The following is a 14,400-nucleotide window of genomic DNA, read 5'->3' on the forward strand; positions in this document are numbered from 1 at the left end:
GTGGGAGAGGGGAGTCGGTGGTCCTTCTCTGTTGGCGGAGGTAGCTGAAGGAGCCGGGAGGCGTGCTGATGTCTGCTCCCTAGGCTGGTGTCTTGCCATTTCTTTACCCTTATATGTTAATAATTATTTCATATTCTCCTTGTTGATGTGTGCCTACATGTAATTCTCCACTGTATTTTCCAATTTCACTCCTGGTAGTAACAATCCTTTATCGTCTGAGCTCACGTGCTATCAGGCTGACGGTAAACAGGAGTTTCTACGAGATTCCGAGTCCCTGTGAATGGCCGACAGGCTCAGAGCTACAAGTCGGGCAATTTGGACAAAACAAAGCTGCCCAAATTCCCCAATTTGTAAAATACTCAAGAGGATGGACGGGCGTCCCAGTGGGGACAGAGGACGATTTCTGACCCAGATGGGAGGCCAGATGAGCTTGCTGGTTAGACGAAGAAATGGCTTGGTACCCATCTGGTGTAATATAATTGATGGCCCAGTAGAAGGGGCGGGCAGCAAGACAGGGAACCCGACAGGTTTGCACCTCTGGACTCCAACTCCCAAGCCTCCCTGCGGGTATTCAAACTGGGACACCACCAGAGGAACACTGTCACCTGCTGTATGGGCGATGGAACTGCTCCTCCTTCTGCTGCTCTGGCCTGGCACAAAGCTGTTTCCTCGTCCAGCTGGCAAGCTTGTTGGTCTTTCCATTCTGGACCCTCATCTGGGTCAAAAAATTATCCTCCGTACCGTCCAGGATGCCCGTCCATCCTCTTGGGCACTTACACCTGGGTATGTTACAAATTGGTGAATTTGGGTAGCTTTGTTTTGTCCAAATTGCCCGTCTGTCCTGTTGGGCACTTACACTGGTCAGCCAGAAATGTGCTCAAGTTGCAGTTCTGGTGAAGTGGTACCCATTTAATACTTTTAGTTGGGTCTTTATTTCCACTTATTTTATTAGTTTATTTTTTTTGCACACCAAGTAATAAATTTGACTTTGAGTCTCTTTGAATATTTCAACCAGAATTTCACGTGAATGCATTGAATGCCCCGGGCATTTTGGAATTGGCTGGTTTAACCTCACTGGTTATACAGGGCACAGTCACTTTTACGGATGCCCATGCTCATGCCCAGCTAACCTAACCTGTGTGTCTTTGGGAATTTGGGATGGAAACTGGGGTCCGCATTGGAAAGAAAGACACAGCCATGGGAAGAATGCACAAATTCTACACTGACAGGGAGCGGGCAATGCCAACCACGAGAGAGAGATGGGTGATGGATGCTCCATTTTCCAGCTTAACATTAATTCCTTGTTTTTCAGGTCCTACTCAGTGACGACTCAGCAATTTATGAGTCGCCACTTTTTTCCTGTCATGAAAAGCTGGGGACGCAATGAAGTCGTGAAGCTCCTGACCTCTAGTGCTGACATGGAGTTCCCTGTGGTCAACAGCCAAGGTACTCTACCCACAATGCTCTCTGTGTTGTCCACCACGACACTGCGACTACCCCACTGCAGTGTGGCTTGGAATCAGGAAGACCCCAGAGGAGTAGGCCACCTAAAAAAAAAAAAAAACCCTAACCCTAATTCATAATAATAGTAATAATAATAAAAATTAATTACTAGGGGGATTCGCCCCCTGCTCATTCGCTTGTCAACCCCCTGGCCTGTGCTACACGCCATTCCCGTCTCTGCCGCTCGCGTTTGTGGATTTCACTTTCACCAAACAACAAATCTTTTAATTCTCGTGGATAGGCCTCTTCATTGGGAAGAAACACTACTTCTGTCTGATGGCAACACGAATTAGACGATCTACAAGTCTCTGACTTAACGTTTAAAGTCAAACAGTATCTACATACTTCTGACATATCACCTACGTCCATATATTCGATCTCTTTTGACGCTTTTACCTTTTTGTCAATATCGCATTGTATTTTGATGCCGTGTTTGGAATTACATCGTGACAACGCAGCGTATAACTGCCCGTGAGTGAATCTCGTTTCGTTCTCTCTACACGAACTGTGTCTGACAATAGCATTCACACAAATGAGAACTGATTGAACCGTGAGTGCGTGGTTGTAAATGTTTTAGATGCGGGCAGGACTTTTCCAAATCTCTTTGCATAAAGTCTTGTCTCGTGGGACTTGAAATTTTCTCTCGCAGGATTTCACTTTCACTAAGCCATAAATCTTTAAATTCTCACAGATACGCCTCTTCATTGGGAAGAAACACGACTTTTTTTTTCCCTGATGGCAACACGAATTAGACAATCTACAAGTCTCTGACTAAAAGTTCAAATCCGAATGATATATTCAACATCTTTTCGCTGTTCCGTTATTTCACTGAATAATAATTTTCATTTGCTTGCGCTAATGCGATCTTTACTATCATTTTTTGAGACTTTTGAATTTTAGTACTTCCATTGTCTCTAACCTGTTCTACACGTGTATCACGACAACATTTTTGAATTCTTTACGACGTTCTACTTTGTCATCTACTCTTTGTCTTTTATTTCTGGTTAAATCTCTTGGCACAAAGTCTCGTCTCGTGGGACGTGAAAGTATCTCTCTGAAAAAGTCTTGTCTCGTCTCTCTTGTCATATTATAACCTCATGTGGCCACAGACGAATATGTGGTGAGATGTTTCCAGGAGCATGGGGTGCAGCCTGTACATCGCTCCGGGGCCTTTGAAGTTCAACGCATCCCATAGTTTTTATTATATTTTGATTTTGAACATTTATTTATTTATTTCATTCATTTAATTTTTTTTATTGTATTTTTTTTTAATTTTGCAAGTCTGTTTAGTTTCAAAATTGAAAGGCGCGTGGATCACAGGGTACTTAGCAGCGGTCAACAGTTTACGACGTAAGAGACATTCATGGAGGTCACCCTGGGAGAGAAGTCACGTGGTCTACAAGGGTATTCCCCGCTCGGTGGGAAGTGACGAAGAAGAGGGGAGTCATCAGCCGGAAAACAAGTACGTCACGTAGTCACCGCGAATTCGGGAAAGTGGACCGTTGTGAACAGTCGAGAAAGTCAACAAGTGCCGAAGGAGCATAATACAAAGAAACATCACAAAATCCGAAACGTGTCGTTATCTCGAGAAGGAGACGTCCTTACAAACTAAGACAAAGAACGGCGCGAGAACTTTCACGTGTAAGATTGCGAAGGGTTGAGTGAGCGCGAAGCAATAGAAAGCCCATACATACGTATCTAAATGTATCAATGTAATCCACGATTGTTAGAAATAAATAATAATAATATACACACATACAGTCCATGAGTGTAGAATTTTGTATAAGGGCCCACACGCCTTCTTTGCACCGGTGACCCGATTTTCTCTCGGCGGCCCTGCCGAGCAGACATGATGGCAGCAGTTAGCCGACTTCATGCATATAATCTCTCGTGACCCACAATTCCAGTCATCGTATTTGCCGTCCAATAAGCTAAACGGTTATCCTTGTGAAACGTTGAATTTTCTCGAGTGCTCAAGGTCTGTCATCTCGAGACGAGAAAATGACTCGTAATTATTCCTAACGATATTACGCGTCCTCTCTCGGTTTCCGTACATTATTACTGCATACTGGCTATACGTCTTTTCATCCGTGAACTTCACTTTTCGTATTTTGACCCAGTTTGCTGTTTTCTTTTTCCCTTCTCTCTACGCCGACTACGATTTTTGATGTTACGTCCTGATCCTGCTTCTTTTCTCGACTCTTGACCTCCCGTTCCTCGTTTTCTCCCAATTCTATTCTTCATACAGCCTGCTGCCGTTCAGTGCAGTCGGCACCATGATGACACATCCACTTTAAAGATTTAATAAAGGCAAAGCAACATCAGTACAATTTATAAAGCAATATAACAATATGGAAGGGACTCGGCAGCAGCTCTAATGAGGGTACGACATACAAAATAATAAAATAACTGAAAACAACGAAGACAAACCGCTGCTGGCTACTCTCTGGTGGGATACGCAAGCCTAACGAATTGTTTAATGTTCCAGGGGGCTTCAGCACTCCTCTCTCCTTCCCAAGCAGCCCACCTACAGTTCAAATGATCTCCATGACGCCTTACCTTCGACTGAGGTGGCCGAGGCAAACGCAGGGCTGGACTGCTTTTATTCTTAGTGGTCCCACCTGATTTGACGTCACCAGGCTCTGGCGTTCAGAACTTGTTGACACCTTGTAGGGGGGAACAAACGCTACCGTGAATTGTAACCCGGCGTCCTCTCCTGGGGCGGCATTGCCACGAGCTGACACTATGGCGACGGGCACCTACAACGTCCGGCGCACTACCTGTTTGCCCATCTTGTCCTTGTTGACAGCATTTGTTGAAATGCCACCAAATCTCCGGGGTTCACGGTGAAGTGGAAACTCTTTTTTATCTTTTGTTGTTGTTGTTGCTCCAGATGCCATGGTGCTCCTGGGCTCCATTCCACGGGCTGAGCTGCTGAGGTTTCTACGTTATCATCAAAGAAGGATCATCGGTGAAGAGAATACGAGCCGGCAAGAGTCAGCAGAGGGGGCACGTCCTGAAACGGTAGGGTGGCATCGGCTCAGACAAACATGAAGACCCTTATGTGGGGCATGGGGCTGATCTTGAGGGGCTTTGATAACTTGGATTAGCTCCGCGGGGGGCGCCTGCTAGTGACACTCGACTGCAGTCCATCCCCACGGGACGTGTGTTGCTTTCCTGGTGGAAGCTAATTAAAGTAAAAGCCCTTTGTGGGGATGACGTCGGCTTTCTAATGAATGGAGGCACACGGCGCCAATCAAAGGACTCAGCGCCGTTTCCTTGTTCTACGAAATTAAATCGCAGAGGACTGAGTTTGGAGATCGATCAGCAGAGAAAGACTCAAATGTCAAAAGGGAAAACAGAGCAGTGGTCCCAAACTCGGACATGCGGACCCCCTGTGGCAGCAGATTCACAAGAAGTGATAAGAACTCATCTCAATTAGTTTAGTCTTCTCTTACTTTCTTGTATACGAAATATAAGGAAAGCATTGTGATCGTCCAAAAATTCAATATGGAGATTTTGATGAATCTTATGATTTATGAATTATGTCTGTGTGTCTGTCAGTGCGTGTGTGTGTGTAAACAGGATAACTTCAACATGTAGTCCACTGTAGTGGTCCTCAAACTCAGTCTTGGGGACCCCACGTGTTGGCGGGTTTTTATTCTGAACTGGACTCCTAGCCTAGTGAAGCGAGCTGATATTTCCCAGTTTCTATATTTTGGGGTCAAACATAGAAACAAAAAAACAGTTCTGGTAAATGTTTATTACGATGGACCAATTTATGTTATAAGAGGATAACCTGATGTTCTGAAGTCAAATGTTTACGTGCATCTTAGCGCATTTCACTTTCGTTCAAGAGAATCTCGGAAGTACATCGAAACTTCAATTATTTTTTTTTGTGATCAAATTGTTAATAACTAAGCATTAATCGTAAACAAGTGCAGCAGCTCATAATATAAATACTAGGGGGCTTCCCCCCCCTCTTGCTTTGCTCGCCCACCCTGTGTTTGGTTTACTGGATATACAATTTAAAGAGATTGGTATTTTCATGGGAATTGTTACGTACGCATTATTTTCACTTTTACTTTAAAAACTTTAAGTTTATTGGATTAACAGAAAATATGCCATATGCATCATAACAGAATTAAGCAGGTGCATAAATTTGGGCACCCCAACAGAGATATGACATCAATACTTAGTTGAGCCTCCTTTTGCTCCTTTGAGCCTCTAGACGCTGTCCTCCTATAGCCTTTGATGAGTGTCTCGATTCTGGATGGAGGTCTTTTTGACCCCATTCTTCATTACAAAATCTCTGCAGTTCAGTTCAATTTGATGGCTGCCGAGCATCATAGATTTTCAATGGTATTCAAGTCAGGGGACTGTGACGGCCATTCCAGAACATTGTACTTCTCCCTTTGCACGAATGCCTTTGTAGATTTCCAGCTGTGTTTTGGGTCATTGTCTTGTTGGAATATCCAATCCCAGCATAACTTCAACTTTGTGAGTGATGCTTGAACATTATCCTGAAGAATTTGTTGATCTTGGGTTGAATTCATCTGACCCTCGACTTTAACAAGGGCCCCAGTCCCTGAACTGGCCACACAGCCCCACAGCATGATGGAACCTCCACCAAATTTGACAGTAGGTAGCAGGTGTTTTTCTTGGAATGCGGTGTTGTTCTTCCGCCATGCTTGTTATGACCAAATAACTCCATTTCTGTCTCATCAGTCCAAAGCACTTTGTTCCAAAATGAATCTGACTTGTCTAAATGAGCATTTGCATACAACAAGCGACTCTGTTTGTGGCGTGAGTGCAGAAAGGGCTTCTTTCTCATCACCCTGCCATACTGATGTTCTTTGTGCAAATTGCACTGAATTGTAGAACGATGTACAGATACTCCATCTGCAGCGAAATGTTCTTGCAGGTCTTTGGAGGTGATCTGTGGGTTGTCTCTAACCATTCTCACAATCCTACTCATATGCCGCTCCTGTTTTTTCTTGGCCTGCCAGACCTGCTGGGTTGGTTTAACAGCAACTGTGCCTGTGGCCTTCCATTTCCTGATTCCATTCCTTACAGTTGAAACTGACAGTTTAAACCTCTGAGATGGCTTTTTGTAGCCTTCCCCTAAACCAGGAGACTCAACAATCTTTGTTTTCAGATCTTTTGAGAGTTGCTTTGAGGATCCAATGCTGTCTGTCACTCTTCAGAGGAGAGTCAAAGGGAAGCACAACTTGCAACTGACCACCTTAAATACCTTTGACCACTTATGATTGGACACTCCTGTCTATGAAGTTCAAGGCTTAATGAGCTCATCCAACCAATTTGGTGTTGCGAGTAATCAGCATTGAGCAGTGACATTCATTCAAATCAGCGCGGAGCTAAATCCAGTGAATATGGTGGGATGTTCAGGGTTGTCATCCTGTTTCAATAACAATAGTTTCTGCAACACTTTTTTCAAGAAGAAAACAAAATTCCACTGCCGCGCGTTGCTCACGATAATCGTAAAAAAACGACGCTTGCACAAAACTACTTTTACAAAATTCACTGAACACAAGCACAATCTTCCAGACTGATGGCACTTGGCAGACCGACTTGTGAGGAGTGTAACTAGATCGCCCTAGCCCTAGTAACATCGCCTAACCACGTACTACAAGTAGCAACCTAACAACAACATAATTCCAGTTATTTTTGGGTCCCCCCTCGTATATCTCAGAAGTGCACTCAAGATTGCTTATTCATTGTGGCGGACGGCTGAGCTCCATGCCCGGCTGGGACGCCCCTTCACTATATGTTCAGGGGGAACAGGCATGGACTGTGCAATACCTCCCCCTGGCCGCTAGATGGCAGCCCCCCTGGGTTGCAGTGGTGCCTCAGTTTCCCGCACGGCTCCATGGGAATTGGAGTTTGGTGCAGCCCAGGGGGTGCTGCAGCTGGGCCTCCTGACCCCGTATGGGCAGTGTATTCGCCACACCTGGAAGTGCAGCCGGAACCCGGCAGTCAACCACCTGGAGCACTTCTGGGTGGACTACAACAGGGGCCAGCAGCCATCACTCAATGGCCAGAGTCTGGAGGAGGAGGAGGAGAAGGAGGAAGAGTGTGCTGTGCTTCATTTGGTGTACTTGGGGCTGTGTTGTGCCGCACAGGTGAAGAAAAAGAAAAGGTTTCTTTGTTTTATATGTGCCTCCAGTGTGCATCTGTGTCGGGTCAGTCGCCTATATAGCGCCTTTTTGTTCCATCATATCCTAGATTTTCGCACCTTTATATTTCCTTATGATTCAGTTGCCTGCTGTGTTTTTTATTTGTATGCTGTGTTACTCCTTAATTATAAACTATGCAAAGATTTAATGAAATGAACCGCTTTATGTCTCCGATTATCGTGCGTTTGTCAGGTTCTGCCCACCTTGTAGTGTAATTGGACTCTTTGTTGGCAGGTTATTTTTATTTTTATTTTCCAGTTATTTTGATTGATTGTCCTGCAGGGTCCAGGGGTCTCATGTATAAATGTTGCGTACGCCCGTCTCCACGCTCACTTCGTAATGTATAAAAGCTAAACACGGCATAAAGCCACACACATTGTCATGGCAGTGTCCCCACCCTCCCCATTAGTGTTCGCCACGTTTTGGTGTGAATTCTACACACGGTGTTACACACGAGGCCCCTGATCTCCGTCTCCATGGAGGGTCTCGACGGGGCTGAGCACTCAAATCGACGCGCTGCCTGAATGAGCTTCACAGGTTCAAGAACGGAGAGCGGAGGCGATGTGAAGGAGCGCAAAGCTGATAGAGAAACAGAGAGAGAGAGAGAGAGACCTGAGCACACAGACTGTCATGGCCGCCGTCTTCGACATACCGATTTCAATTGGGATGCTTGCGAGATCAAGTGTCATATGTGTTTTATTTGTCATTAATTTGGACCACCAGCCCTTAACATTAAAGAAGAGTCATTTTCTGTTGATCGGATTTAAAAAAAAAAAGCCAAACTGAATCTCCTGAGAGTCATGAAATGGGGATCATGTAAAAGGGGGGCACTTTTCAAATGCTTCATCCCGGTGAGGAGGACCATCACACAGCTCTTTGTTTTCCTCTTTACAGACCAGCCTGGCAGAGCTGTGTGCCATCCAGCCCATCACCTTCCAGCTTTCTCCTCAGACCTCCTTGCACCAGGTTGGGCCTCAAGCCTTCTTCTTAATCTGATGAGGTTAAATGTAGAGCATGGCATGGGTTGGAAGGGGGGGGTAAGATGGGCATCACAAAGCTGTGATTGGCAGCGAGTCGAGTTCCAGTGGTTCCTTCCACCAGGAGGGACAGGACTGGCTCCATTGTGATGTCGTTGAACTCTGACATGTTCCTCTCATTCCTCCCCACGTGTCCCGTTTTAGGCACACTCCCTCTTTGAGCTGCTGGGGGTCCAGTTCATGTATGTCACCGATGCCGGGGCACTGGTTGGTCTCGTCACGAGAAAGGAGGTAAGTGTGAGGACTCCTGCTGTCTGTCACCTTGTGGAAGTGTAGCTGAGTGTCCTCTGCCTGCTCTGTCCTGCTTTTTGTCTCTTCTTATTGCTAGAGGGGTCCTTTCATCAGATTGGCTGGCCCAGCTGTGGAATGGCCAATAGCGGGAGGCTCCAGGACTCTAAACAAATCCAAATCCTATTATGTGATAATATCTACTGTTAAATTCTACTCCGTACTTGTAATATTTGTATTTTTATACTGTATTGAGGATTTGTTCTGTTCTGTGTGTTGTATTGTATTGACCCCCTACTCTTTTTGACACCCGCTGCACACCCACCCTACCTGGAAAGGGGGTCTCTCTTTGAACTGCCTTTCCCAAGGTTTCTTCCATTTTTTTTATTAGTACCACACTTATTTTAACTTCACCTGTTTGTTGTCTGGTACAAATCTTGTAATCGATATTTATCCCACTTCCTATTGTCCAAATGACTTAAAATTTTGCACACTTACTCACTGCAAAATGACAATACATGAATCAATAATCCGTTTCACTAACTGATCAATTAATCCATGTTAATTAAGAAGTGAACTTTTAATATGAAGAATAGTTCAAGATTTTACCAACAGATGGCGCTAGTAACAGAAGGATGTGTTAAAATATTGATTACAAAATTATACTAAAAAAAACCCAAGACTAAAAAGTTGAAAATAATATATATATATATAAAATACTTTTTAAAAACCGCACTTATATTAAGTTAAAAAGTGTACTAAAAAGTAAAAAATAAGTCTCTCGTACATCACTCGTAAAATAAAAGGTGGGCGCTTTTGCTAAGATTGTCTGAAGTGTTTTTTGAATGTTGATTAATGAAAGGTGCCCACGCTATAATTCTATGTCTATGGTATAAACGAGCCCTAAAAGCGAAAACTGAGCTTCACCGCGCACACATTAACAATGTGTTTACACAGATTACTGTAGAAATAGAACAGACATGAAACGCGTGTTTTCCAAATAACGATCTATTATTTCCACTCTAAAACTCCACTTCACTCCCAGATAATCAATCAAGGCATGAGCTGAGAGAAGTTTGTGTACGTTCTAAGTCAGTGGGGGATGGAATAGCCGGCTGCTTGCAGGTTGTCTTTATCGGCACATTTAGAGGACAAAAGACGCTGGCAGAGAGGTGCGAATGGATTTAAGGTAGGATGAATCTACGAGTTTTTTCGTAGGCTCTGGTAATTCTAGTGTTAAGCATAGGCCGGCAGGCAGGCAGGCACAGTCAGCGCCTGTTTGATTTTTGTTATTTTTTCCGAATACAAATAAATGGCAAAACTTTTGTACGAAATAAATAATTGAGAAAATCCACTATTTGTGCCTATCCGAATACCGTATTTGGATTTGGCTGCACTCCTTCGTGAAACGTCTAATCGGGACCTGAACCAGATCCAGAATGTCACCTAAAGCTGAACTCGCTCACGGTCTCGCAAGGTCTTCACTGGCACATACGTTACGTTAAGTTCACTGTTCTTAGAGAAACGAGTTTGTCCAATGAAGGCGCTCTTCTGAACTCGTTCATGCACAGCAGTGCTGGCCACGTTTTCTAATGGCGCCTTCCGGTATGACAATGCCCCGTGTCACCAAGCCAACATGACAATGAATTCAGAGTTCTTCAGCGGCCTTCTCAGTCACCAGAACACCATTGGCATGTGGCGGATCGGGAGGTGGGCAGCATGCATGACATCTGCAGACATTACGTGACGCACTCGTGTCAACACGGAGCAGAATGTGTAATCCATGCCATGAAGAAGCGAGCAAAAGGGGGTCCTACCCAGTACTGGTATAGTGGTTCTAAGAACTGGCTCAGTGAGGGGATATGGGAGTTTAATTAATTTGCACTGGTATGTGGGGGCTATAATTCTGACATTGTGTATTGTAACACTCACTTGTCTTGATTAAAACACAGAAATGTTTTCCTTTTGTGTCCTCAGCTACGGGCAGCCATAGAAGATCTGGCCCTGGGCAAAATTCCTCTTTCGACATAACAGCAAGCTGGGCAGCAGGAGAATCAGGAGGACCCCCGTTACATGTGCACCAGTGGGCCACAAAATGGAACTTCTTAAAGGGAGAAATGTGAAGATTGTGGATGTCATGACTGTTGCCAAAGCTGTCAAGGCAGACAGCGGCCACTGAGGACCTTCAGGAGGGATTCGGACCCCCTCGCTTGTTTCACATTGCAGCCTTATGTGAAAATCAATTACATTTCGTCTCGTCAGTCATCACTCAGTAGCCCAGAATGACAAAGTGATAACAGGACTTTTTGCAGATTTATTATGAAATAAAAAACTGAAATATCACAGTGACCCAGTTATTCAGACCCTTAGATATGAGATTCGACCTCTGACCCCAGGGTACCCCATTCTACAGACCAGCATCGAGGGGTTTGGAGTACCACCTGTGGTCAGTTTAGTTTATTGGCCGCAATCAGGAAAGAGGGGCACACCTGTCTATGGGTGGTCCTAGAAAAACCCAAGCCCTGACTGTGACAGAACTGTCTGCAGATCTTAAGTTCGAGTTGAGGGCGAAATCTGAGGAAGGCTCCCGAAAAATAAAACAATCCGGAGTGGTCTCCCCTCGACCTTCTCGTATACTCAGAGATGGGGATGGATATTTGTGGCGTCAACCGCAAGACAAGGATTATATTTTTATATCATGTACATTAAAGAACCATCAACAACAAATCAAATCAAATTAATAATACTGTATACTGAGCAATCAGTCAGTCAGTCAGTCAGTCAGTCAGTCAGTCAGTCAATCAGTCGGTCAGTCAGTCAGTCAGTCAATCAGTCAGTCAGTCTCCAACCCACTACATCCTAACACAGGGTCACAGGGGTCTGCCGGAGCCAATCCCAGCCAGCACAGGGCACAAGGCAGGAACAAATCCCAGGCAGGGTGCCAGTATGACACCCATATATTGAACAGTTATTATTATTTGTGAATTTCCCCTTGGGATTAATAAAGTATCTATCTATCTATTATATAGTTCCTATCTATCTATCTATCTATCTATCTATCTATCTATCTATCTATCTATCTATCTATCTATCTATCTATTATATAGTGCCTTTCATATCTATTTATCTATCTATCTATCTATTATATAGTGCCTTTCATATCTATTTATCTATCTATCTAAATGTAATGTTGAATAAATTGGACTCTGTAGCTGCTTGAATAAAAGGTAAAGTACCACTTAAGGTTAGCGGAAACAGTCCAAAAGTCAACAGAAATCTAAGTGTTGTACCTAAGACTTCTATGCAAAATTTGGTTGACCGAAATGAGAACATACCGAAGTTATTGTGTTTACACACACACACATGCACACGCGCACACACACACAGACAGACACACACACACACACACACATACAGACACACACACACACACAGACATAATTCCAAAAATGGTATTTTTGGACTCAGGGAGGTCTAAAACATCGAGATTCATCAAAATCTCAACGTCAAATTTTTGGGCGATTACAATACTTTCCCTGTACTTCGTATACGACAGTGTTGAAGGTTCCCAGAGCAATTGTGGCTCCCATAATTCTTACAGTAAATGGAAGTGGTTTGTGTGCCCAGCAGGGGGCGCTTGTTCCTTTCTTGCTGCAAAACAAACAGCAGAGCCAATGCCCACCCCTCCTGTAACCAGAATTGGGCAAGAGAAATATGCCATAAAATGAGACATAAGCATTTGACTTGCTTTAGGATGTAATTTTTAAAAAAAAAAATACAACGCATAATTCATTTATAGATACAAATCCAGGCTGGACAGAAGCCATTGGAAGGTCTTTTGGGGTGATGACAGCTAAATGAACCTCCAGCAGGGCGTGATGGACCCTCGCCATTATACCCACTCACATACTTATACATGCGTGGAAGTCTTATCAGATACGGGCCATCTGCCAGCAGGGATGTCCATGTTATCTGTGGTCTGTTCTCCAGTAACACCTTCCCCTCTCCTCATGGCCTCTACTGACAGTGGATGTCGGTCACTCTGGCCATATAGTGATGCAGCAAACGTCAGGTCAGGTAGGGGGCCATGCACTTATACAGCACATTGCCACACTTGCCACACGATGAAACAGTTTGAAAGCCCCCTAGGCAGACACGCGGTTCAGTCCCACACCCCGGAAATGACCCTCTATCTGCCACAGCCAGGTGTTACTTGGGCAACCTCTTGGCCTGGTCCAGCTACTCGGGTCCTCAGCAATCAGCTGGCTCACCCTCGGAGTATCGTGCCACATGGCTGTAGTGCCGTAACTCAATGCAGGTATTGTGCCTCATTTGGGACTCCATGAGCAACCCAAAGTCAAACCACCGGGACCCAAGGATTCTCCAAAGAGACCCAGTAAAGAAGGAGTCCAGTCTTCGTCTCAGGCCACTGGCTAGCGTCAATGTCTCACAACTAAACACCAAGATAGGAAGCACCGGGACTCTAAAGACTTGGACCTTCATCCTTTTGCAGAGATATCAGGAGCGCCACACACCCCTTTTCAGTGACCTCATGAAACCCCCCATGCTCTCCCAATCCATCTACTGACTTCACAGGAAGAGTCACCAGAGACATGAATGTCACCGCCGAGGTCAGTAAACCTCTCGACGAGGTCGACACTCTCTCCGCAGACAGACACACTGCTGATGGCCGTGCCCAAGAGGTCATTAAAGGCCTGGATCTTTGGTTTTTATCAGAACACTCGCCAACCCAGACCCTCAGACTCCTCACTCAGCCTCTCTCTTGAGACCCCCAATCAGAGCCTCCCCAAACGTCAGCATTTTAAATGGATTGTCTTTCACATGTTTGTGTCCATCTGCCTCACCAGTTTCACCCTGTCAGCTGGTGTGTGTGTGTGTGTGTGTGACTTCAATAAAGGAATAATCTTTAATACAATGGTGGGTTTGTAATAAACCTCACAGATCACAGTGGCACACTCACTGACAGCCATCGCCTACAGTTTGGAAGAACCTCAACTCTCCTTAGAGCTGGCAGGCGGGCCGGACTGAACAGTCAAGATGAGGAAGGAGGTGATCTCTGGGTGACATCATGAGGGTGACACTCCACTGTAATGGGGGTTTAGGACAGGGCAGCCAGGTGACACATGGGAGCCCTCTTAGAGGGTCCGGTGAGACCAAGATTGGACTGTCTGGGTTCATTTCTAACTCATCACCTGCACAATACCATTCAGAAGGTGGCCTCAGTTGGCTCTGAGAGTAGAGATTTGCACTGGTAATCGGAAGGTTGCCAGTTCGAATCCCATAAACACCAAAAGTGACTCTACTTCGTTGGGCCCTGAGCAAGGCCCTTAACCTGCAATTGCTCCGTCCTGGAGATGACGTTAATCTGCATCCAGCCCCGCATGTGGGCCCTCCAACTTGCAGGGTAAACCGGG

General features: G+C 45.0%; 1 protein-coding gene across 1 annotated transcript in view; it reads left to right on the plus strand.

Moving 5' to 3' along the window:
- The window catches only part of clcnk (chloride channel K), a 60,975-nt gene extending 49,667 nt beyond the window's left edge, over nucleotides 1-11,308 (plus strand). Inside the window, exons 16-20 of the mRNA XM_039755479.1 lie at nucleotides 1,313-1,446; nucleotides 4,397-4,527; nucleotides 8,595-8,666; nucleotides 8,882-8,968; nucleotides 10,943-11,308. Coding sequence (XP_039611413.1) covers nucleotides 1,313-1,446; nucleotides 4,397-4,527; nucleotides 8,595-8,666; nucleotides 8,882-8,968; nucleotides 10,943-10,996 — 478 coding nt within the window. The 3' untranslated portion in view covers nucleotides 10,997-11,308. The remainder of the gene's footprint in view (nucleotides 1-1,312; nucleotides 1,447-4,396; nucleotides 4,528-8,594; nucleotides 8,667-8,881; nucleotides 8,969-10,942) is intronic.
- Nucleotides 11,309-14,400: the final 3,092 nt, after the last annotated feature.

This window comes from Polypterus senegalus, chromosome 6 (genome assembly GCF_016835505.1).
Source record: "Polypterus senegalus isolate Bchr_013 chromosome 6, ASM1683550v1, whole genome shotgun sequence".
NCBI classification, from domain to species: Eukaryota; Metazoa; Chordata; class Cladistia; order Polypteriformes; family Polypteridae; genus Polypterus; species Polypterus senegalus.